Genomic DNA, 22,501 nt, shown 5'->3' with positions numbered 1-22,501 from the left:
CAGTTAAGCTAATTCCTCTGTGAAACCATGTTTTTTGGCAATTAAGGGGCTTTTAAAAGGCCCACAGAATCATTTATTTTGGAAAAAATCATGAATCTACTTAGGATTTAATGTTGGAAGAGTCACCATGACTCATAAGTGTGTTACAGGATGATAAATAAAAGTTGAGTCTGAGATTTTCCTTTACAGCCCAACTGATTCCTAGTACCATTACAGACCTTCTGGAGTCTAGATTCTCTTTCCWCATTTGCTTCTTACTAATTGTAAGATTCTGTATAAGAATTTTCCATTTATGAAAACATTAAGTGAGAGGTAGCATCAGCCCTATGGACATTTGAAAAAAAGTAGAGACTCCAGAAGAAGGAGTGCTTTTCTTATTGTTGTGTCCCTCTGACATCTCTGTGGTCCTCAGCTTTGCAATCAAAATAAATGCAGGTTAGGTGCCTATATCCAAACATAATTGGGGATGTTGACAGAGTGACAGGGTTTCTCCTTCTGCATTTGCTAGTGGAGCAGCTCAGTAACTCATCACAGAGAAATAAGGCTTTGCATCTTGGAAAAGTGTTCAGCAAGGTCCATTCTGGTTTATGATACCCCTTGTGACTACCTTGCCTCAGGATGCTTGGTGGTTGCCTCAAGCTTATTTCTTTAAGGAGTAACTTTATGCCTGTCCTAGGAAGACTGTATAGTCCCCCATCATTTAAACAAGTTTTTACTTAGGTTATAGAAATGTCTACCAAGAAGGGCTGTGTATATTTGAACACGTCTTGGAGCCAGAGAGAGAGAGGTRGATTTAATGGCCCTTTGATATCTCATGTAGCCCTGTAACTTTGCTGTAGAATAGAGCAAATAGAGTAAAGACCCATTTTAATCCAATGTAATTAGTGCTTATTGCACTCTGTTGGAGACAAATATGTCATTATTACACACATCAATTATCATCTTTATATTATATTTATTCATTCAGTCCTTTGATTATCATCTTTATAATGTATTTGTTCATTCAATCCTTGTTTTACTGTCACTCATGGAGATCTTGGGAAGCTCTGTGTAGTTACAGAAGCAGTATTTCATGCATTTCAGGGTGATGTGAACCAGCCTCAGTCAGAGTTGAAGCCAGGACTTTGCCCTACTATGATGATCCAGCCAACTGTTAACAAGTTCTCCATGAACAGAAATAGAGCAGGGTCAGAGAACAGAAATGGCTCAGGCACAGATGGTTAGTGCCGATCTTTATATTGTTGCCGGGAAAGAGTCCTGTGTGCCCTCACATTTTGTTCTTCCGCCAAGTATGTCTTGCATCAATTTGCAGGCAGTCAGCAAACGATAATAGCGATGAGTCAGGATGTGAACGTTGATACATTATATGCCATAATACCTAAAGCTCTCAGTAGGCAAGAGGCAAGCTCTTGGAGAGCTTCTAAGCTACCTTGGCAGCTATGATAGACAGGACTGTTGCAACTGACAGCATAAAAACTTTAAGGGACTGTTATAAAATCATCCTCCATCAAGAGCCCACATATTGCCATGGATCAGAATAGGTTAGTGTCTTCCAGAAACCCAGTGCAGGTCATATGTTAAGCCAACTTTTTCCTACTGTAGGAATGGCATGATAACCAGGGAACAAACCAACGGGTTTKTCTCAGTTTAGAGAAAGGTTCAAAACAGAAATGAGACTTAGCTGATTCTTTCCAAGTTGTGTGTGATGTCTGAATATCACAGCAGCTTTCATTTGAATCACAGAAATGTATAAATCAGATCACAGTACTGTCAAAGCTGTTCTCCTGCGTTCTGGATTAAGGATTGATCATTGCCTTTATCACTGAAGCAAGTGTCCACCTGTTGGAGCCATTCATTTCCCAGTTGTTTCCCGTCTTTCACTGTCTTAAAACAGACACAACCAGACACAGTAGCTGGTTCAGATGAAGGCAGCTCACACGGTGGAAACAACACACAGCGTAAAACAGAGCCCTGTTATGATGCTGCAGATGCTTGTGGCAAGCACAGCAGTGCTGGTAACATATGACCATTGCATGTGAAGGCGATAGATGCAGTCATGGAAGACGCAAATGTGGCCAGAGGATGATCGTCCTCTTCTCGTCCTGMTCCCATCACTTTCCGCCTAGTGGATACCACTGCTTTATGCTGTGTCCCAGGGTGCAGTTATTCAGGACAAGTCTCCAGTCAGTCTAGGTTTAACTTTTATTGTGTAAATAAACTATGGGCTAAATAAACTCTATGAATATAGAGTATTTGTGCCACAACTAAATTGTGGCAGATGCTAATCTCTGAAAGAGTCTCTTTTTTACTGCTATTGTCACAAAGTAATGCAGCCCTGGGGCYTCATTTCGCAGGGTGAAAAATAGATGATAGTTTCTGTAAATACTAGTCTTACTGCTTTAAGGCATTTAGTAGGCCATGGTGGCACAAATTAGGTAGATTCTCTATTAAATGAATGCACTATCTGTCATGATGAAGGCTGGGATTCGTAGGAAGGAAATAGATGTCCAGCTCCTTCATACATGTTTTGCACGGTTACTACCATACACCCATTTTTCTCCTCAAGACAAACAGACCCAAATGGAGTTGACTTCAGGTAAATTTAAATCACTGTTATTTTAGAAAGCACTGTCCAGTCCCTCATTTTTTTATTACTGTTTTTTCTGGCTTTTCACTGAGTTTGTGAAATCCCTTGGTGCAGGCTGTGATGAGAGAAGTGAGACATTAATGGTAGTTTTTGTTTAGGATAATCCAGGTGCCAAACTAAATTGGAACTGAAGAAAATGACATGCTGAAAAGTGAACTATCTTCCATCAAATACAGCTGAGAGAAAGAGTGGGAAAAAAGTGGACTCAAGTTCTATTATTTCCTTCAATATTAATCAGAGATCAAACTAAACTAAGAATATGAATCATTTAATTGCAGACTTTACCAACAGCAAAAATTGATCCCAAAGTATGAATTCTGCTAGCTTTTCTATCATTTACAGCCACTAGCACTGTACCATTAATCTAAGAGAGGACAAACATTTTAAAGGGTRGTTCATCCTTTTATCTGCAATATTGTCTGTATATTGCAATCTTCAGGATAAGAGTGTTTAAAAGGAAGAAGTGTTCTGCCTGCAGCAACCTTTCACATTTAATTGTGTTGGGCTGCTGTATGCTTTAGCTTGCTTTAGTGAATTGGCTTCGGTTGTAGTGGTTCACCTAGAGAAGGGGAGCCAGTGTGGGATGGGAAGGCCCACAGATGACGCTGCTCTGCTTGTTCTTGTTCCTCAATGATTTCATTTAGTTGCTCAATTCAAAAGCATTGGGTAAAAAATGTTTTAGACAATTTACTTTTTGCTGTTCCTAATGATCTGGTCAGACACCCCAGAAATAATTTTTATCACTAATGGAAAAGGAAATAGAACAGGCTGTCATCTGAGTTATATTCAGGGCAGGTTCCTTTACCTCATACAAAAAAGTTCTTTGTTTCCATCCCCTCCCAACAAGCAGATTTGTGATTACACATCTTTATGTGGCATGTGACTCATGATGAATCTTTAATCTCTCCTTAGTAGTGGAGGATGTGGCCTAGGGATGCAAAACACAAATGTAGCTCCAACAACATTTAAGAAACTACAGATAGGGGGGAGGAAATAAGAAGCCAAGGAGAGTATGGTTACAATAATGAAAAGAGAGTGACGTTCCTGAACACTGTACAGTTCTAAAACATTTGCCAGTTTTTGGATCTCACAGGATGAGGGATGCATTTAATTCAGAGAGGACGCATGAGTGTGCAACCGTACTGCTATGTGCGGTAAAAGGAGTGTAGTTGTGTATCAAGACAAGTAAATAGATTTCTCAAGATAAAAGCCTAGCAACAGAAAAACCTTCAGAAGGTACTGAGTTCTCTTTTAAATTTCTATGTAGACAGAAGAATGCATACACTAATTAATAGGTTGCTACTTTCCAGCTGGTGAGTGACACTTCCGGCTTAAGATTGCAATTGGCTTTTAATTATTTGGAAGACTGGCTTTCCATTGTGGCTCACAGCAATTATTCGTTTCTTTTTCTCTCAGAAGATATGGAGCAGTTTTACGCAAGCAGGAACTTTTTATGGTGAAATGGCCATTAATTATTGCAGTGTCATTTCCAGCTTCACCATTCCATTTTTCCAAGGAATCATAATTCAGCCACAAACATCTGCTTTACGCTAATGCTAATGCTGTGCTGCAGAATGTCCTGCCTCAAGAACTTTTATTTAGCTATGCAAAATGAATTTTAAATTATGCTGATGGGTATATATCTTAGGTTGACCACATGCTTTCTATTAGAGAAGTTAATTTGCCACAAAAACCACAGTAGTTCCACATGCAGAAAGAATCTTCCTGCATGCAAAGAGCTGGACAAGCATATATTAATCTGCATTAAGTATTTCAAAAAAATTAGCTCATTATGAAGTTGTTCTAAGAGTTAACCTGAAAATGCACATATAGTCAGTCATAAAATCAAACATTCAAGCTCTTATTGTGGCTTGAAGGTTCAAAAGAAACATTGTGTTTTTGCTCAAGCATGTTAATTATTGAGGGCTGTCTGTTGCAATTAATTCAGCCCTTTGAAACCTGAGAACAGAAGTTCTCTTGCTAGAAAGGGAACACAGCCTAGGGACTGAAATGTGGGGCAGGGAGTCAAACTGGAGTTCTGCTCCCCATGCTGCCATCAGCATGATGTTCAGTTTTGGCCAGTTCAAGCCGAGCTCATAGAAATCAATAGCAGTCTTTCCATTAACCTCCATGGGCTTCGGGTCAGATCCAGCCATAATGTGCCTCAGTTTATTCATCTCCCAGAGTGTGTGTGTATGTCAGTGCTTGCAAAGGAGCACGGTGAAGCAATTTGTAAAGCATTGGTAAGCACAAGCATTCGTAAAGAGCCCACAAGATGAAGTTAGTGTATTGGCATACATCTATCATGACTATTATTTACATCATTCCCAATGTACCCCCTCACTCCACAGCACAAATTCACTTCTATAGCAGTTCTTATCTGTTACATACCTCACTCTGTTCCTTAATTTTTTCCTTGAGTTTGCTCCCCTGCTCAAGGAATGCTTAGGACTTTAACATGACTCCCCACCTATCTGCAGAGCTTTCTTCCTACCTCTGTTTGGTGGGAATTTGATCTAATGGCCTCCCCTCTCAGCTCCTCTTCTATTTCTCCAGCTATGTCTAAAGAAGAAGTCTTTTGCTTAGGTTGTGAGCACCAGGCGGCAAGGTCTGCTGTTCAGTTCAGTTTGGCAGAGTGTCAAGCATATTGCAAGTTCTTGACAAATAATAGATGCTAAAACAGTCACTGTTGCCCAGTGGTTTTGTGTGCTGCGTTGTTGCTGCATCACTGAACTCCCCCGTGCACGGTTTCCTGGTGTTACATTCCAAGACCAGTGAATTTCCAGATGCCCCAGCTGGAATATTGTGCCAGACTAAATTTGTACCTGAAACATCTGTGTTTATATCCTGGGTTCTCATAACTATAAACTTCAGAGACCATCTAGGGCACAGATTTTAATCCTACTGCCTAGTGGGAGCCAGAGCTATAGGTACATCATCTTCCTCAATCCTGCAAGTGTAGCAGGTGGCTCACAGAGGACACCCTAAACAAAGTATGGGAATCTATCTTCACATACAGAGTGTTGTTATTTTGTTAACTTTGGTCTGTTCTTGTTTTTGTAGAAACTATATAGGAAAGAAATCAAGCCACCTTTCAAGCCAGCAGTGGGGAGGCCAGAGGACACCTTCCATTTTGATCCAGAGTTCACATCTCGGACCCCGACAGGTTAGTAAGATGGCATGTGGAGAATAGGTCTTCTTAGTGAGCAAATTCATTCTTCCTTTTCTCCTCATTCCAACTGAATCAAAGAGTCCAATCACCTGCGAGATTAGCGGGTTCTGCGATATCCAGCTGGACGCACAGTATTCTACGTTTCTGAAGAAAGAAGCTCATAAACGTTTTACCAACTTCACATTGATTATGTCTCAGGAAGGACAGGTTTCACATTTTTAAAGCAAAAATAACTGTTGACTGGTTGTTTTATTGCTATTGTTGTTTATGTTAGCTGAATTTAACTGTTTTTAATTAGGTCAGCTTCAAGTAACTTTGCATCTTTGCAAGTTACTATGTAATTACATATTCCATAGTTGTTCTCTTTAATTATGAAAATGCTTAGACTACAGACCATTGGGAGTTGATACATGGTTAACAGTGATGGATAATGTTCAAGTTCTCTGATCAGTGAAGTTATGCCAACAAGTACTTCGCCCCACAATGTTTTGTAAACGCTTTCAGTGAAAATATTCTTATAGTGAAAATAGTTCTTATAATTTCCATATATATATATATATATAAATGAAGGTAATTACTGTATAAAGCTGTCTCTGTGGAAAGTAAGGATATCAGTAACATCAGAATAGTAATCTCGGTTATAATGTTGCCTCTTTCTACACGTTAATGAGTTACATTTCTGTTCTACCCTTGTTAGGTTCCTGTAAAATAATGCATAACTATAGTCTCCAAAGTACAAAGATGTCATTAGCCATTGTTTGTTAAAGCACTTTGAAGATGGCAAATGCTGTAAATATTATAATAACTAAGTTGTTATAACCAAGTAATATTAACCAAAGCATCAAGATTCAGCCTTCAAACTCCCCCAGAATTATTCCAGTAAAAATAAAAGGATCTGAGTTTTTATTAAGGTAAACTCTGTATTACAGCATGTAAATCAGAGCTGTGATTTCCTTTAGTTTTCATTCAGACTTTTCATGATCTGTCTTCAGCCTTCTCCTTAGAACTAGCTCTATTCAAATCTTAGCTCAAACCTCCTTTCATGGGGTAGGAAGTAGTGGTACCTAGTGAAAAATGTTATCACTCTTGGTTCCTAGTTTTTTGGTGAGGGTGCACAGACTTTCACAAGCCACAAGAAAAGTTACAGTTCTGCTTATTTGGGCCCAGGTGGAACATCCATCTATCTCTGGTATTCCTACTCTATTGCATGGAAGAGAGTGATTTTTGGATACTAGACATTTCACAGCTGATTTTAGGTTCAATTCAGATTTCAGAGGAACCCATATGCCCTTTTCTCTAAAATATTGGAGACTGCAAGTCAGTCTGTTCTTGTGAGAACTGGAAGCAGGTGCTATCTCAGAGAAGCATTGAGTGTTTGGATTGCTTTGGAAGGTCACATTCATTTTACTGTCCTGAAAAACCTTATACTTCTTGCATGTGTTGATATACTGCATTATATTTTATGCTGTACCAGTTAGTAGTATTGCCTGATTCAGTCTGATATTTCATGCAAAATACTGACTTGGAAGATTTGTCATGGCATGGGGATTAGGGTGGGGTGATGATCCACTATGATACTGCTTCACGCTACTGTGGAAGGTGGCCTGAGAATCTAACCCTATAATTTCAAAATAGATATAATGGTAAGCATGGACTCATTTACTCTTCCAGAGTGGTAAAAGACCCTTGCAAATTGACAGCATGTGTTCTGCATCCCTTGGACTCCCCACATGCAGCCCTGGTCTGTTTTGCTTTGCCTGCCTGCACTCAGGGCCTTGCTGTGAGTCCTCAGTGAAGTCCAGTCACGTCTGCAACAGTCTTTGTCTCAGGGCCATCTCTTTGCTAATGCCAGTGCTGCACTGAAAAATTGCATCAGGTGGGAGAGAGAAAAACAAGTAGTAATCCCCTTGTGAAGTTCTGAGTTGTCTGGGGCCATACAGTTGCCTGAAAAGGTCAGTGAGGGAAGGTGTAGGAGATCTGAAAGAGAATGATTTAATACACTTAATGTAGCATTTCACCTCTAAAGATCTGGATTTAAACCTTGCCCTGATCACAAGTGACAATGAATTTCTGACTTAGTGGATGTTGACTGGTTGGGTTGACCAGGAGGAGAGCGTATCATAACAGAGCGTTGTAACGCTGGCGCACATCAGCAATCCAATGGAATCAAACAAGAACTCTTTTTATTCTGTGCTTTTTCTATAACATAGGCCACGTGCAAACTCACTCTGTCACTGAGAACATACCTAGACAAAAAGCACTTTAATAATTGCATAGGTTTCATGATGATAATGCAGTTGTTGAGTTTTAATGAAGCTGTCAGAAAGATACTGACAAAGAGAAGCACAGATATATACAGGCACTTTGCAGTCTGTCTTTATGAATGTGTTCTACTTCTGGAAGCAGTTTTATATCAAAGTTTTGGCTCCAGTAACATACCAGTCTAGTAATTTGCTGTATCACTGAAACCCTTCTTTAACCAAAGATTAAAACAGCTTTCCATGTATTCCTAAGCTCTGTTCTAAGCATGCCAAAGATGCACTTTCTGCATAGGTACCTCTATAGGTACAATTTCAGACCTTTTTTCTTAGGGATCCATCTGACTTTAGGAGTCACTTTTTCTGGGCATTTGTTTCCCGAGTCCACTGCTGTGGATTCATTTGTGCTGAATCAGCTGTTTATGGTGCCTCACGAGGAACACGGGACTGAAACGATCCACGTTAAAAAAGACTGTTTGAACAAGGATCAAACCAAGATCGTTGTGCTGATCCAACTTATAGTGCAATCCACAAAGGGTTGTACTGTCACAAGTATTGGGTGCAGCGTGCTGTAAGAGGTAGGTAAGCTAAGTAACAGGCAGGCACATCTTTGTCTGGCTTTACTGATGAGAAAAAGAATGTAAAATTTCACCTCAAGTATCTATATTTCCTCTTCTACGAATAAGATAATAATGCTTGCTAACCCCAGTGGAGTATACTGAAGTAAATTATTTAAGATTTATGAGGCCTTTAGAAATCCTCTAACGTAAATTGCTTTAATCAGACAAAACATGATGACTTCCACATTTAGAAACATAACCACCCTACAAGATCAGTGYTTCCTTGTGGGTCTAACTCAGACATATCAGATGATGCTGGATTTGTCAAAACTAGAAAAATTATTTAGATTTCATAACTTAATAGATACTGCATTTAATTAACATGATTTAAACATGATTTTGCACTTGACACGGATGTTTTAAAGATACATTCATACACTGGGCATGTCAAGTCAGTGGTGATCAGTATTTAATATGGAAAACCAAATAATCAGTAGTTCTTTTACACTGATTGATAAAGACATTGGCAGTGAATTATGAAGGAACAGTTACTTTCAAATAGAAATGACCTAGCACTTACAGTTTGGAGCTGAATCACAACTTTTCTAAAGTGCAGCAGTGTTCAGATGTGAATTAGTCTCATTCCTGTTTCAAAACACGCATTCTTTTTCTTAATTAATCCAACCTGGAAAATTACTGTAGTGTATATGCCACTGTGAGAAGCACCCAGGATGTGAGAGGTCTGATGTGATTCATCCCTGTGTTTGTAAGGATGGTGCCCGTCAATACATTGAGATAAACAAGTAGCCTACGTCATTTTACCAAAAAACACATTTCTCCACAAACACTGGAGGGAGATCTGACTTGCTCTGCTTATTTCTGACTTCCACCAAAGCTGACGTTGCTTTGTAATGAGATACAGAATTAGCTGCAGTCTGTGTTTCACTTATTACTGGATAGATCATTTCTCTTTACCATGTTCTGGTTCAGGACTGCTGTGAGTATCCTTCTTCTGTTCAGCTGGCAAATAGATTTATAAGTAAAATGTCTATACATGGAAATACTTACATTCTCACATATTTTCAGGAGCACAAGCAATCCTCAATCCTCCATGCCATTGCCCTTGACACTAATGGGTAGTGCTGATGGTGTAGGCAGTTGAGTCAGATGCAAGGTTCAGAGCGGGTGTATTCTCTTTGATCTATTGAAACTGGATATTTATACCCCATTCCCTGCAAGGGGACAGCTTTCTGCAGGAGGTTTAGCACTTAACCTTGGCATGGTAAATCACGTGTTGCGTTGGAAGAATATGAAGAAAAAAAATCAAAAGAACAAATAAAAGGTGAGAAATTTTGAGTAGCACAGGGTTTATAATTACCCATTCAGCTATGCAGAAATGGTTTGCAAATTCTTCTCTTACTTGCTTATGAAAATACTTGAGATAAAACATATATTGGGGGGAAGTGGTCTCTTCAAAGATTTTCCAACTTTAAGTAAAGCGCAGTTCTTCCTGCTTTGGCAGGATGTGAGTTTTTGTTTGTTTGTTTGTTTGTTTGTTTGTTTCTGAGTGGTGACGTAGGTACCAGGAACTGCTTTTTAGTTGTTTGATTCTAATGGTAGAATAATTCAGACTTCTCTGAACTTCAGTCACTCCTTGCCCTGCATTTTCCATGTCCAGGGAAGGAACAGGGAGAGAATCTCCATGAAGGTTGTTTAAGATATCTCCAGCCATTTTGTTGCCCTGGGGACATGTCTACTGGTCTCTTCTCTGGAGTAGGTCACAGCTCCTAAAGCTGTTCTTAAAAGATCCTTATGAAGCCAGGAGCTACCACTAGAGGACCATCACACTTTTACTCTTTCTTTAGATTTTTTGTCCTCTGCATTCTTCTGAGCCGTACCACACACCACATCACCCAGACAGCAGTTCAGTCTTTGTAATTTCTGTAGCCAAGGTGTGCTGCATGGGAAAGAGAGCAGCTTCCAGCTTTTTTCCACCTCCTTGAAAATCTCTCCTGAGCCAGGGAGGCCCTGCCTTGAGGTGTCCCTTCTTTTTCCTAGCCTGGCCAGCCTGTGCCTTCTCTCTCTACAGAGGCTCCTGGCACATGCAGCGCTTTGCATGAAAATGAAAATGCAATGTGAACAGAACCTTTCCCCTCATGAGGGGAGATCCTTGCAAACAATATTGTGCTGCTATTCCCCAGAGGAGAGGAAGGGAGAAAGCACATCAGAGTCTTGATGTGAAGGTGGATTGTATTCACATGTGTCTACCAGTTTAGCAGGGTCTGTTGCTGACTAGCAGATTTGACTTTCTCTGTTGCAGGTGCTATGCTATTATTTTCTGGTCTTTTGTTCAGCTCATGAGGTCATTTTCTTTCTCCTACAGATTCCCCAGGCGTTCCTCCAAGTGCTAATGCTCATCATCTTTTCAGAGGGTTCAGCTTTGTTGCCTCTAACTTGGTGCAGGAGCCTGCACAGCAAGATGTACACAAAATCACAGTTCATCCGATTGTGCAGGTACTGATGCTGATGTTACACTTCACGTTTAATGGGCAGAGACATATGTGCATGTTACATTTAAACTGTGAGGCAGTTTAAATTCTCACTGGTACTTCACAGCTATCCAACCCTCATTTGTTTATATATAGCTTGGAGGAGGTAGAAAATGCAAATTTTTTCTGAAAGGCTTTTATCTTCATACTCCCAATCTCCACTGCCTTTACAAAGGAAAGAGGAACCATACCTTTTCACAGATCAGATGGAAAGTTCTTCTGAATACCTGAAACATTATTCTAGCTGTGCATGTAAGGCAAACAACGAAGTGTTTTTCGGAGAAAGCTTGTCATTCGTAGTAGCTTCGTCTTGGATTATGTGATGCAGTCTGTGTTGGCAGAGGGGCCTAACGAGCTACTGCTGTAGACTCCCACAGACGTGGAGCCCAAGCTCCCCGATGCACGAGGGTACCATGTTCCTCCTGCTATTGCACAAGAGCCTGTGTGTATTTGCATAGCCCAGAGTAACTTGATGGGGAAAGGACAGTTGCCAGATGCTTGATTCTTTGCTGCTTTTCCCTACAATGTGCTCTCCAGTTATTGCAATTTGCTGCTAATGTAGACCAGAAGTAATTGCTAYAAATTGCTCAATATATTAGAGGAGCTGTGGATCAAGAGAGAGAACTGTGCTGCTCAAAGATGTACTCACAAAGAAGTTCCTCTTTTACCCATGGCAAAAGGTATACATGCTTTAAGGGGAGAGGCCTTGCCTGAGGTATCAGCTTTCACCACTATTTTAAAAATTTGTACTTTATGGTGGAATATATTATATTCTTAAAAAACCTTCTAATGGAACCAAAAGTGAAATGTTTTCCAAGCAATTCCATTCCAGAAAATTTATATTTTTTTTCTTGGTTTTGTTTGTAAAAGTTTACTGCATATAACAAGTGTGTGTTTTATAATTTAGAAGGTTTTGTTTAGAGTTTAGCTAGTGAGGGTGCATTTTTAGACAGAGAATCTTGGAGGCTTTCTAGAGCTGCTGGTCTTTTTAATCCTCAAATGGAATTTGCAGCAAGGCCTCAGATTTGRGCTTTGGGAAGCCATCACCACCTAACCAATCCTGCTGCCCAAATATTTTCCAAAAATCGTATCCGCTAGTGTCACCATTGTTTGCTTTATACCTTTCAATAAATAAAAACAGAAATTTTAAAATATTTTCCTATTATTTTCACTAGCAATATATTTTCTTAAGTGAGATTGACCTAAAATAATAACTTTTATTCCACATTGTAATCATAATGAAATGTACCCTGGACAAAACCTCCAGTTTGCATATTGGAGATATCTCATTCGAAATCTGTGTAGCTGTTACTGATTTATAAGCTATGTGGTCCTTTAGTAATTAGAAACAAGTTTATCTTGTCAAAATATGTGTGTTCATCAGGGGATTTGGGCACASAGTTCCCACTGAATTGCAGATGGGAAGTGGCTGTCTGCATTCCATAAATAGTTTAGAAAATCCCAGCTGCTTTTGCCAATGGACAGCTCCGTCTTACAGACTGAAAAGTGCTAAAAAAGGAAGAGACACATTTGTTTAAGTAGAAGTTTCAGATTTTTTGAACTGGAGTTGGAAAATACCTAAGGACAAGAGAGTTCTGTGAAGAAAGTGAGATCAAGCACTTCTGTTACTAACACTAGGCTAGTCCTTGCATTTATCTCCCCAGGTCCTGATTACCTTGTTTCTTTTGTGTTTCCTATAGCAGTTACATGGGAACAATATTCACTTTACAGATGGATATGAGATCAAGGAGGACATAGGAATTGGCTCCTATTCCGTGTGCAAGAGATGTGTTCATAAAGCAACAGAAACAGAATTTGCAGTGAAGGTAAGAAATCATTCTGGTAAATGCCAGAAATGTGGTTAAGACTGCTCTATCACTCTAGGCAGCCGTGGGGCCAGTTAATCTATTTTTGGCTCATTTCTTGTTGGTGCAGGTGGCCCTTTTTCTTCCTTCATAAGATGACAGATTTTCGATAAACCTTGCGTTATTTCTTACATCATAATCTCATGAAGTAACATTCCAGAATGGAAAAACCTTTACAGTCTCGCATGGAAATCCTATTAATCATTTCAGCCATGCTCCTTACTATCTAGATAAGACATTTTTAACAGAACCTAAATTTAAATCATCCTAAATAAACAAAATGATAGCAATTTTGAATCTCTATGGTTACAAAATAGCTTTTTTTTCATTCATTCATTCTGTAGTTATTAAGTTCCGATGTTTTGTATCACAATTCGAGAAATTTGTTAGCRAAATAGCAATCTACAGTAACATGGTCACCTTCAAATAATGAGGTTTCTTTTTGTCTCCTTGACATTCAGCAACAACATGCTATAAAAAGGGAGCAAAAGGCAAGATCCAATAGAGAATCAAAATAATAATTTAGGAGAATTTAGTTGGATATTAAAGASAAATCCGTGAACTTGAGTCTTGGTCAAGAAATACTGTGTAAACAGAGTCACGGTGACGAGCAGCAATAGGAGGGTCGGCAGGTGCTAGGATGCGTATGAGAGATCTTTTCTGATAGGAAAGAACRGTTTTGTAGTAGGATTCCTTTGGAAGGTCACACTCAGAGGACTACGTTGCAATCCCTGTTAAGATTAGGGAATAGATGCTAGCCAGCAATTACAAAGACCATAAGAGATCAAGGTATGTGGGAAGTGATTCTGAAGATATATCTTAGAGGAAAAGTCCCAAACATTAATGTTTCCAAAACATTAAAGTTTCTTTAGGAAAAAGGAGTAGTAATTACAACTCTCATAGATTAGAGAAGTATTTAATGGCGTTGTTCTTTTATCAAAAATGAGACAATATTTGATTAAATCAGTGAATAATGAATTTGAGAAAACTAACAGACAATAAAATCGTATCCTTTTAGTCTATATGGTCTCATGGGAGCAGATTGCTTAAATTAGCGTATGACAGAAAATTTCTTGAAATCAGTACCTAGAGAAATATATTTGTTGAACCTTCAGGAAATGAAGGACTCCTCACTACTGTCTGTCTAGTTTTTTAAAAAACTTAGAAAAGAAATATAAACTTAGCTTATAAGTGAAATTGTGTTTTTTGTTATGAAAGCTAATGATGACAGCTTAATGAAATGATACAAACTCTGCAGTCCATGAGATAAGTGATAGTCAGTAGAATACTAATAAACATTTTATTCAGTCTTATTTTCCATTACAAGACTGGTAATAAAATAAAATATTGGTCCATAAAAGTTTTGAGGTCTCTCAGTGATGGCCCTAGAAGTCTGGAAACCACTAATAATTAGCAATTTGTGGATGTCATTGTTCAAATAACAGCTGAGTTTTCTAGGCTACACCTACACCATGAACAGAAACACAGACCTACCAGCAGGTCCGTGGGCTTGCACATGAACAGTCTAGGATTTTCATATTTAATGAATGGAAAAATCACAGTTTTCCAATGTCCAGTTCATTTGTCAACAGATGGCATTATATTATAGTAGATATGGGGTTTGTGTAATTAAATGACATCTGTGATGAACAAAGTGCATATTAAAATCGTATGTTTAAGATTTTATTTCAATCTATTGCTGACAGTTTTATCAGTGTAATACAACAAGCATGAAACCAAAATACAAAGATCTAGGTCCCTAAAGATGTCTGAGTGCCTGAATCCAAGAGGATCCAGCACCTACTTGGCAGTTACAGTTTGGAGTAGCTTGGAGAATCTGGACCAAACTAACGGTCCACACGACCAAACGCATGTAGAAATTCAAAACTTCGGAAGAGTTTAACACTTCAATTGCTAGGTTTAAGCTCTTTTCTGTTATTAGTAATGTTTTTTTATTCCTTTCTTCCTACACTTCCTACTACTCTTTTCTTGTCATGCTACTATGTTTTAATTTTGATTACCAGTTTAGGCAACAAGCACRCATCTCAGTTTTTAACATAATGTGAGTCAAACGTGCAGCACAGATTTGGGGTTGGAGAAGTTGGTGGGTTTTTGTTTATACTGTCATTTCAGTACCTTGCATGCTGCCTGTTTGATTATTATTCCTACAAATAGATTGATTTTATTTTCCTTTCATTTTTGTCCTTATTTCATACTAAGACTATATCATTTTGTTATCAAAGTGGCTCACTTCCACAAAGATTGCACAGTGCCACTCGTTGCAGGTGCTTAGGTAGCAGTTGCAGCCAACATTAACATAATTATATATCAGYCCTTTTGACATGCATCCCTTAACTCTCGCTATAAAAATCAATGTAATTAGATTCTTTTGATTTCTTTCAGTAAATATAATTTGTTCTGTGTTCCCTAATATGTGACGTTCACAGGAAAAAACGYGTACAGCGGTAGTTTGTGTGGCAGGCAGCTGCCCCGTTTACCTGGTGCTGCCTCATTAAGAGCTCCCTCGTTAGGACGGAGTGCTGACACATCCGCAGGCGTCATCCCATCTCCCCAGAGGACCTGCCAGCAGTGAAAGAGTTACGGAAAATACATCATCGGAGGAAGATGCACATAATGTTACGGGGTGAATAATCGCTCTGGGTTTACGGAGAATGCCACTCACCAGGCCTTATTTACTACGCTGTAAAGTGCCATATTGCGACAGCAGAGTACTGAGCCAGAGTAACTGAGTCAGAGCTACAGACCGAAAATCAGCTCAGAAAGTAAAACCTTCCCTAACTCAGAGGAGAACATATTTGTTAAAATACAAAATATTTCATCACTTTTCCTTTTGCTGGCCTTCTGCAACAAACCATCTTACGGAGTCAGATAGATGTCTAACAGGGGAAGTAAGTGCTTTGCTGCCACTATGAAAGCACTGGAACAGATCTGTAATTTAACTCCTTTCAATGTTTAGTGAGACTCAGGCATGTCACTCACTGAAGAAATCCCTCTAGATGCCTATCCGCAGCTTTAGACAGCTAACTACCATTGTAAATCCAGTCATTGCAGTAGCAGAAGAGAATTTACCTGCAACATCTTTCCCCCTCTTGCATACCATCTTCAAAAATGGAATGCTAATACCAAACTCTAAATCAATTTTAGACATGTGTCCAGCTCCCAAGTACAATATTTAAAAATTCAGACCTACATGTTTCCACTAGTGAGACCATTTAAATACCATGCAACAGAAAACCTTGTAAACAGCCAGATTTCTTGCAAACTGAGTCTGCTCAGAAGCTGGTAGCAACCTTCTTGGGTCAGTGTGGGTAGATGTTGGTTTAGTGAGTCTTTATATCATTCCACTGCAGGTACATACTCTTAAGTGCTTTTAAAATCTTATTATTACTCCTTTTTTTTCATCTCATTTCCAAGTGACAATAGTGTAAAATTATTAAATATTAATAAATAGATTGTTCTTTTCTGAAAGTTGTATAAGATTCTGGTACAAAGAAGAGATCTGGGGAGAAAAAGCATTTCTCATCTGACAGATCTCTACTGTGTTTCAGAGTCTTCTGCTAAAATATTGATCATCCTGACTACAGCAGACATAATGGGTTTTAATAGCAAAGGGAACTGGCATTGTCAATCAGTTACAAGCATTGCATGGTGGGTATAAATGTAATAACTGTGAGATCAGAAGCAGAGGAAAATAAGATCAAACTATTTCAGTTAGATCAGTATCTAGAGAAAATAAGTCAYTGAAGTAAAAGAATGATGCTAGAACAGAGAGGAGGGATTTCTATAGGTGGAAGAAGATCTTTGATGGAAGCCTAAAAAGATTAAAAGCTCTCTTTTGGAAAGTAAAGGAAAGGCCACATGCCACAGTTCAGAGTTAGTGGTGAATCAGATTTTTTGGTATTTTTCATGCCTGTCAGAGATTTGATGCAATTAGCACATTCTAAAAGATTTTCTTTCCTTCAAACCATTGTACTGGATCCAAACTTGGATCCCTGCTTCTAGTGAAGCTTTCAAGCTGGATTCTCAGATGTACTTCTCACTGATACCAGATGAAGTAAGTTTGCAAAGGACTTGATTGCATCTTCTTTTCCCTGAAGATTTCTTTATATAGATCATTTTTCCCCCAGGACAGATTACTGGTAGATAATAGCGAAACCTAAATTGGTGCTGCTATGGCCCATTCTGCCCCCAACTTGCTCTCTGCTACAAATGTTGTAGGGCTGGGTGATATGGGCCAGCTTCAACAGCTCCATGCCAAGTATTTTCTTCTCCATTTCAAAAAGAATAGCTAGCTGGTTAAATCTTACAGATTTTTAGTCTTGCAGTGCTATTAGAGCCAAGGAGAATGGCATACACATTTCTCCCTCCCCTAATAAAGAAAACATACAGTAGAGATAGTTGCGAATGGTAAGTCCAATTTTGCAGATGCAATATTACAGTGGAATTTGAATTTCAAAATGCATGTGAATTTCATGACTTTTTCCTGTCTTCATAATACACTAACAAACTATTTGGCTGCAAATGTTCCACAGCTGTGAGCAAAGCCAAATTTTGCAGTCTGTCTGCCTCTGGAATACAAGTTAGTTTATGCTGGAGTTCCAGTAAATCCTACAGTTCGTATGTAATTATGGTAATTTGTAAGTAAGTACTGAAAGTCCATGTATCTTGGCATGTTTTATAGATACAGACTGCAGAGAAGGTACATATTTATTAGCTGTAAAAGCACAATATCAGAGAAATGATGTCAACATGCTATCAACAGACAGAAGTCAGTAACTCTGGAGAGATGTTTTTAGCAGGCCTGTGTAATCAGACTTGCCATATAGCTCCATTTACTTGCTAATGAGAGCAAGTGACATAGACTGAAAAGTGAAAGCTGTAGGAATCCCAGTTGTTTCATAATTTTTTAAACTCCATTTCCCCTTACATTGATATTCATGGGCCTAATTGCTCATTTTCAGGCAGTTGGCATAAGTAGATACAATACATACTAGGATGAAGGCAGGAGGCTATGCAGTAGTATTTAGTAAGCTCTGCAGCATTTCCTTCATGACCCATGACTATATTAGGAGTTTAGTGCTGAATATAAAAAGCATGAATGACAAAAAAMGCTAGTCTTCCAAGACTGACTGCAGGGTGGTGCATCATCTGGGATTCTTTTAGAGAAAATAAGAATCCCAAACACATATGCCTTTATTTACTAAAACAGGAGAAGGAAAAAAAAAAAAAAGAAAAACAATCTAGAAGTCATTAAATCTTGACAGTCAAGGGACCTGTAAAGCTAGACAGCTTTGCTTAGATTGATTTCTCCTTGAACACAGGAAGTCATCCCTCTGGAATGAAACAGCCTGTAAGTTTTCCAGGGAGAGTTTGTGTCCTTTTTTGCCTATCTAGGGGGTACCTAGTACCCTTGTGGGTCATGGATAAATATATTAGAAATCCAGTACGCAGGTCAATAAAAGTTTGCTGGGTAACCACAGATTTCTTGGCTCTGAGCCTGCCATCTTGTCAGCACTGGTAGGTGCCAGTACCSTCACACAGTCCCTGTTCCTCCAACCTTTCCTCCCTCCATCTTCAAAAGAACCTGGTGCAGATGTCTGGACSCAGCATATGTGCAGAAATTTTAAGGTTAGAGCCACTAGTAAATATATCCATTTCAAATTTAACCATGAAAGAAGCTTCATAGTGACCTGGTCTCACATTGTTTAGGGCAGAACTGCAGCAGTTACCTGCTCCTGGAGCAGAGAAGTAACATGACTCTAAGAAGGAGGAGGATGGACTGAATGTGTCTGCATCTGGTGAAGTCTTGTCTCAGTTTTCAGTTGATCCTTAGTTATGCAAACCCCCCTTAGCTACACTCAGTGATTAATGCATAAGGCTTGTATGAATGAGAGTACTGATCTGTAAGACCTCACACTGGAGGAAAATGACGTCAGGAAGAATATAATGTGATTAAAAGAGTTCAGACCCCATTTTAAAACTGCTACCCAACTGATGGGAAATGAGATATCCGTATCTCCAAAGCACTGTTATTGTCCCAGGTCTTCCTGAGATGGCTTATTTATGAAGAGCAAAACACTTGCCTCTGCAAGATCATACTGATGATTCTGAAAGATACTGTCTAATATTTAACTGAGAGAAAACATCTCTGAAATCTGCCTCAAAATCTCCATTCCTATTTGCTTTCATTCCCTGAATGCTAGGTAATGAAGCTGTTCAATATACACAGCTAATTACTAAGAAGGAAATGTAAAGATCTAAACCTCTATCAGAAAAATGTAGCTTGAATTGGTTGCTTGTATAGCTTTATTAATGAAACCAAAAATCGAATTAATAGATTTCTCTCTTACTAACATGCTTGCATGTATCTGTAAGTGATTTTGCCTATAGTACCTGGTTAGGACTGTCTGACCTTGTGGGACTGTATGCTATTTTGATATCCATGATTTAAGATAGGATATTAACAAAGTAGAGAAAATCTGAAGAAYGAATAGCAGAAAATATGCAAACATTGCTAGGCAAGCTCCATCAAGAGAGCTACAAATATATATGATGTAGGACAGACAAGAGACCAGTGGGATGCTAACAAAATCTGTAAATATCTCTAAAGTGATATGAAAGATGAATGACAACCATTTGTTAGTGAACACAGCAATACGAGACAGAATGTCTTGAAGCTAAAAAAGGGAGTCTCAGCAAAAAGGTTAATGGTGAGAGCAATAGGGTAAAACAGACTTCAAGGAGATGACCAAGACATCCTTGTCCCCAACCATACCTGTCACTGTCTAAAGGATGCTTAAGTTGGTAGTGTGACAACAGAATCAGTAGAACATAGGGTGCCATGTAGGAGATGCAGGTTTCAGAGCAGATTTAGCCATAACTCTTTAGGCTTCTTTAGATTTGCACGTGTCTTCCAGAGTGCTGCTTATCTGGCACTCTCCAAAGGACTGGCATAAAAATTCTTAGACTAAAATTTGGATCTATGGAGGCTACAGTAAGAGTGGTTATGACCAGTATTGACTAGTGTCCTCTAGATGTGATGGAGAGGGAACAGTAATTGAGCTGAAAGGGCTGAAGTAGCAAAGGAATGAAGTGGAGAAAATTTTCTGGGATGATCTTATGTCTGATCAGTGAGACTTTTTTTAAGGCTTTCCTGGTTTTCCTCTTTTGAGTAACTTCGTGAAAGCACTTAAATTCCACACTGACCTTGGCTCCCATGGACACTCCCATGGCACGCACCACAGCAAGAGGCAGTGTGGTATAATTTACACACTGTCCTCATTTTGTAAGATTTGGGTTTAGTCAAATACATACAAAATTTCACTTAGTCTCATTTTTCTGCTGTTTTCATTTGAACCTGTTCAGATTTCAGTCAGATAATCTCACCATAGAAATAAGTCAGTTCTCCAAGGAGACACAGCTTGAATAGGCAGGATCCCTGGAGCTGCTGTCTCAGAAAGGATGGAGAAATACAGAGTGCTGGGTTCTGCTTTGAGGGCTTCGCAGAAGAAGGCAGGGTAGAGAGCCAGAAGTCCCTTGTGTGCTTTTACAAGCGGCAAGCTTTTATGTAGCAGTGAGAGCCATTGCTGACTGGTGATTTTTTGACTGGATGGGATGAAGATGTTGTTTAACAGATAAGCAGAGGAGGCCGATAAAAATACAGAAATGTGTACAGATCACCTCTTAAGCTCTGCTTTAAAGCATCTCCTAGATACATGTGGGATGTATATCTCTTATGGCTAAAGGATTTGTATAGCCTCCTTCTCATTTGGTCAGAAAGCTCACAGTGCTTCTCSCCTTGGCACTGCTGCACTTTTGAGGAATGTGAGATGATGGTGTTTCTCAGTGCTAACTAGATCTTTCTTGAGACCAAAGATCAGGCTTCTATTAAGCTTTCTTACAGCTTAATGAGATCATATTTCTCTTCTCTAGCTCACTTGCCAAATACCTAAGTATTTTGGATAGAATTTGGTCCTATGTGGCTCTGTTTTTCATTTGAGGCCATTTAAACTTTATTTCATGTATTTGTATTCCATACTGATGTAATAATTTTCCCATTTTGTAATATATGAACACATTACACCAGTTTTCATCTGTAAAGCTTTTTGTAAAAGTAGGTAGGAGTAGCACTGAAGCCATTTTAAGGACTGAAAATTCATCAGTCTGATCCAAGGACATACACTGAAGCTGTGCAAAGCACACTAAAACCGAGGTCTGTAGATTATCAATGCAGAGCCTTTCCCATCAAAATATTCTGCCTCCAAAACTGCAGTTTTCTTCTGTCTAAATCTAAAATGAATTTTTCTGTTTCACAGGTGCTATTGGAACAACTTTCTTARTGTTACTTAGAGAATGTGTTCTGGTGTATAAATGCTAAGTAGTAAGTAGTACAGTTGCAGTCTTCATCTGGGAGTGCTAGGTCAGCAAACACTGGCAGTGAGTGGGCACGCTCGATGCGCTTAATGCCTCATGCACACAGCTTCATTTGATGGCCAGTATTTATTTCAGAAAGTTATTGCTAATTAGTATTGCTATTTTTTTTTATATTCATTTCAGTATTTTCTGGATGATTTAAGCATGGGTGGGGGAAATGAATCTCTGGAGCTAATCAAAATTAATAGCACAGCAAATAGTCCCTTGGAAACTGTTAGGCTTGCAATAGGTCTCCTTGGAGCATTGTAAATGTAAAAGTATACCATGTCCTTTTAAATAATGTTAGTCTTTCTGCAGTGATTTTCATCCAGCTTGAGTAATTTGACATCAAAAAAAGGAACCATATTAAAACAGATGTTTGGCATGAATAGAGCTTATTTTTAGAAGGAAATATTACTGAAATGGAAACCTAAACATTTTCCAGAGGCACAGAACTGCAGTTTTATCTGTGTCACTTCTGTTGGAATTAACATTATAGATGAAACTATCAGTTTAAAATCTCTGCGTGCATTGTTAACACCTCTTTTCTTCAGAAGAGATGTAGATCCCATCTGTAATCATCAGCGGTGGCCTGAGTTTCGAATGTATCGTAGATACAGTGTAGAAATAGTGTGCAAAAAGACATAGAATTAATTCTTCTCCCTCTCCTCATCCCCGCCCCCCTTTCCTTCCCCTCCCTCCCAAAACGGATATTATACAGGAACTATAGCATCACACTGTGCTATATGGATCTCTTCCTAAATGTGATTAACTCATACTTGCACTCCAAACAGACTTTAAAGAAAACTTGAAAGCATGTAATACAAGCTAAAGCAGCTTTAAAAAGCTCAATGGTGTTTAAAATTCTCTTCCTCCTCCATACTTCTTCCACATGGCTGTCGTATGTTCACTGGTGCCAGTTAAAAGGAGCTTTAGGAGGTCCTGCTTTCTAAAGACACGGGCAAACTCAGCTGCGGCTGTCTACAGTGTCACAACACCCAGGTGTCTGCCCTGACG

General features: G+C 39.0%; 1 protein-coding gene across 1 annotated transcript in view; it reads left to right on the top strand.

Moving 5' to 3' along the window:
• RPS6KA2 (ribosomal protein S6 kinase A2) overlaps positions 1-22,501 on the top strand; it is a 184,436-nt gene that overhangs the window by 137,810 nt on the left and 24,125 nt on the right. Inside the window, exons 12-14 of the mRNA XM_085315438.1 lie at positions 5,711-5,813; positions 11,021-11,151; positions 12,887-13,012. Of these exons, the coding sequence (XP_085171564.1) occupies positions 5,711-5,813; positions 11,021-11,151; positions 12,887-13,012 (360 nt within the window). The remainder of the gene's footprint in view (positions 1-5,710; positions 5,814-11,020; positions 11,152-12,886; positions 13,013-22,501) is intronic.

The sequence above is a fragment of the Rhea americana genome, unplaced genomic scaffold (genome assembly GCF_003343005.1).
Source record: "Rhea americana isolate MKP2758 unplaced genomic scaffold, rheAme1 scaffold_43, whole genome shotgun sequence".
Taxonomy (NCBI): domain Eukaryota; kingdom Metazoa; phylum Chordata; class Aves; order Rheiformes; family Rheidae; genus Rhea; species Rhea americana.
The sequence above is the reverse complement of the archived record's forward strand: the minus strand, read 5'-3'. Positions and strand labels throughout refer to the sequence as shown.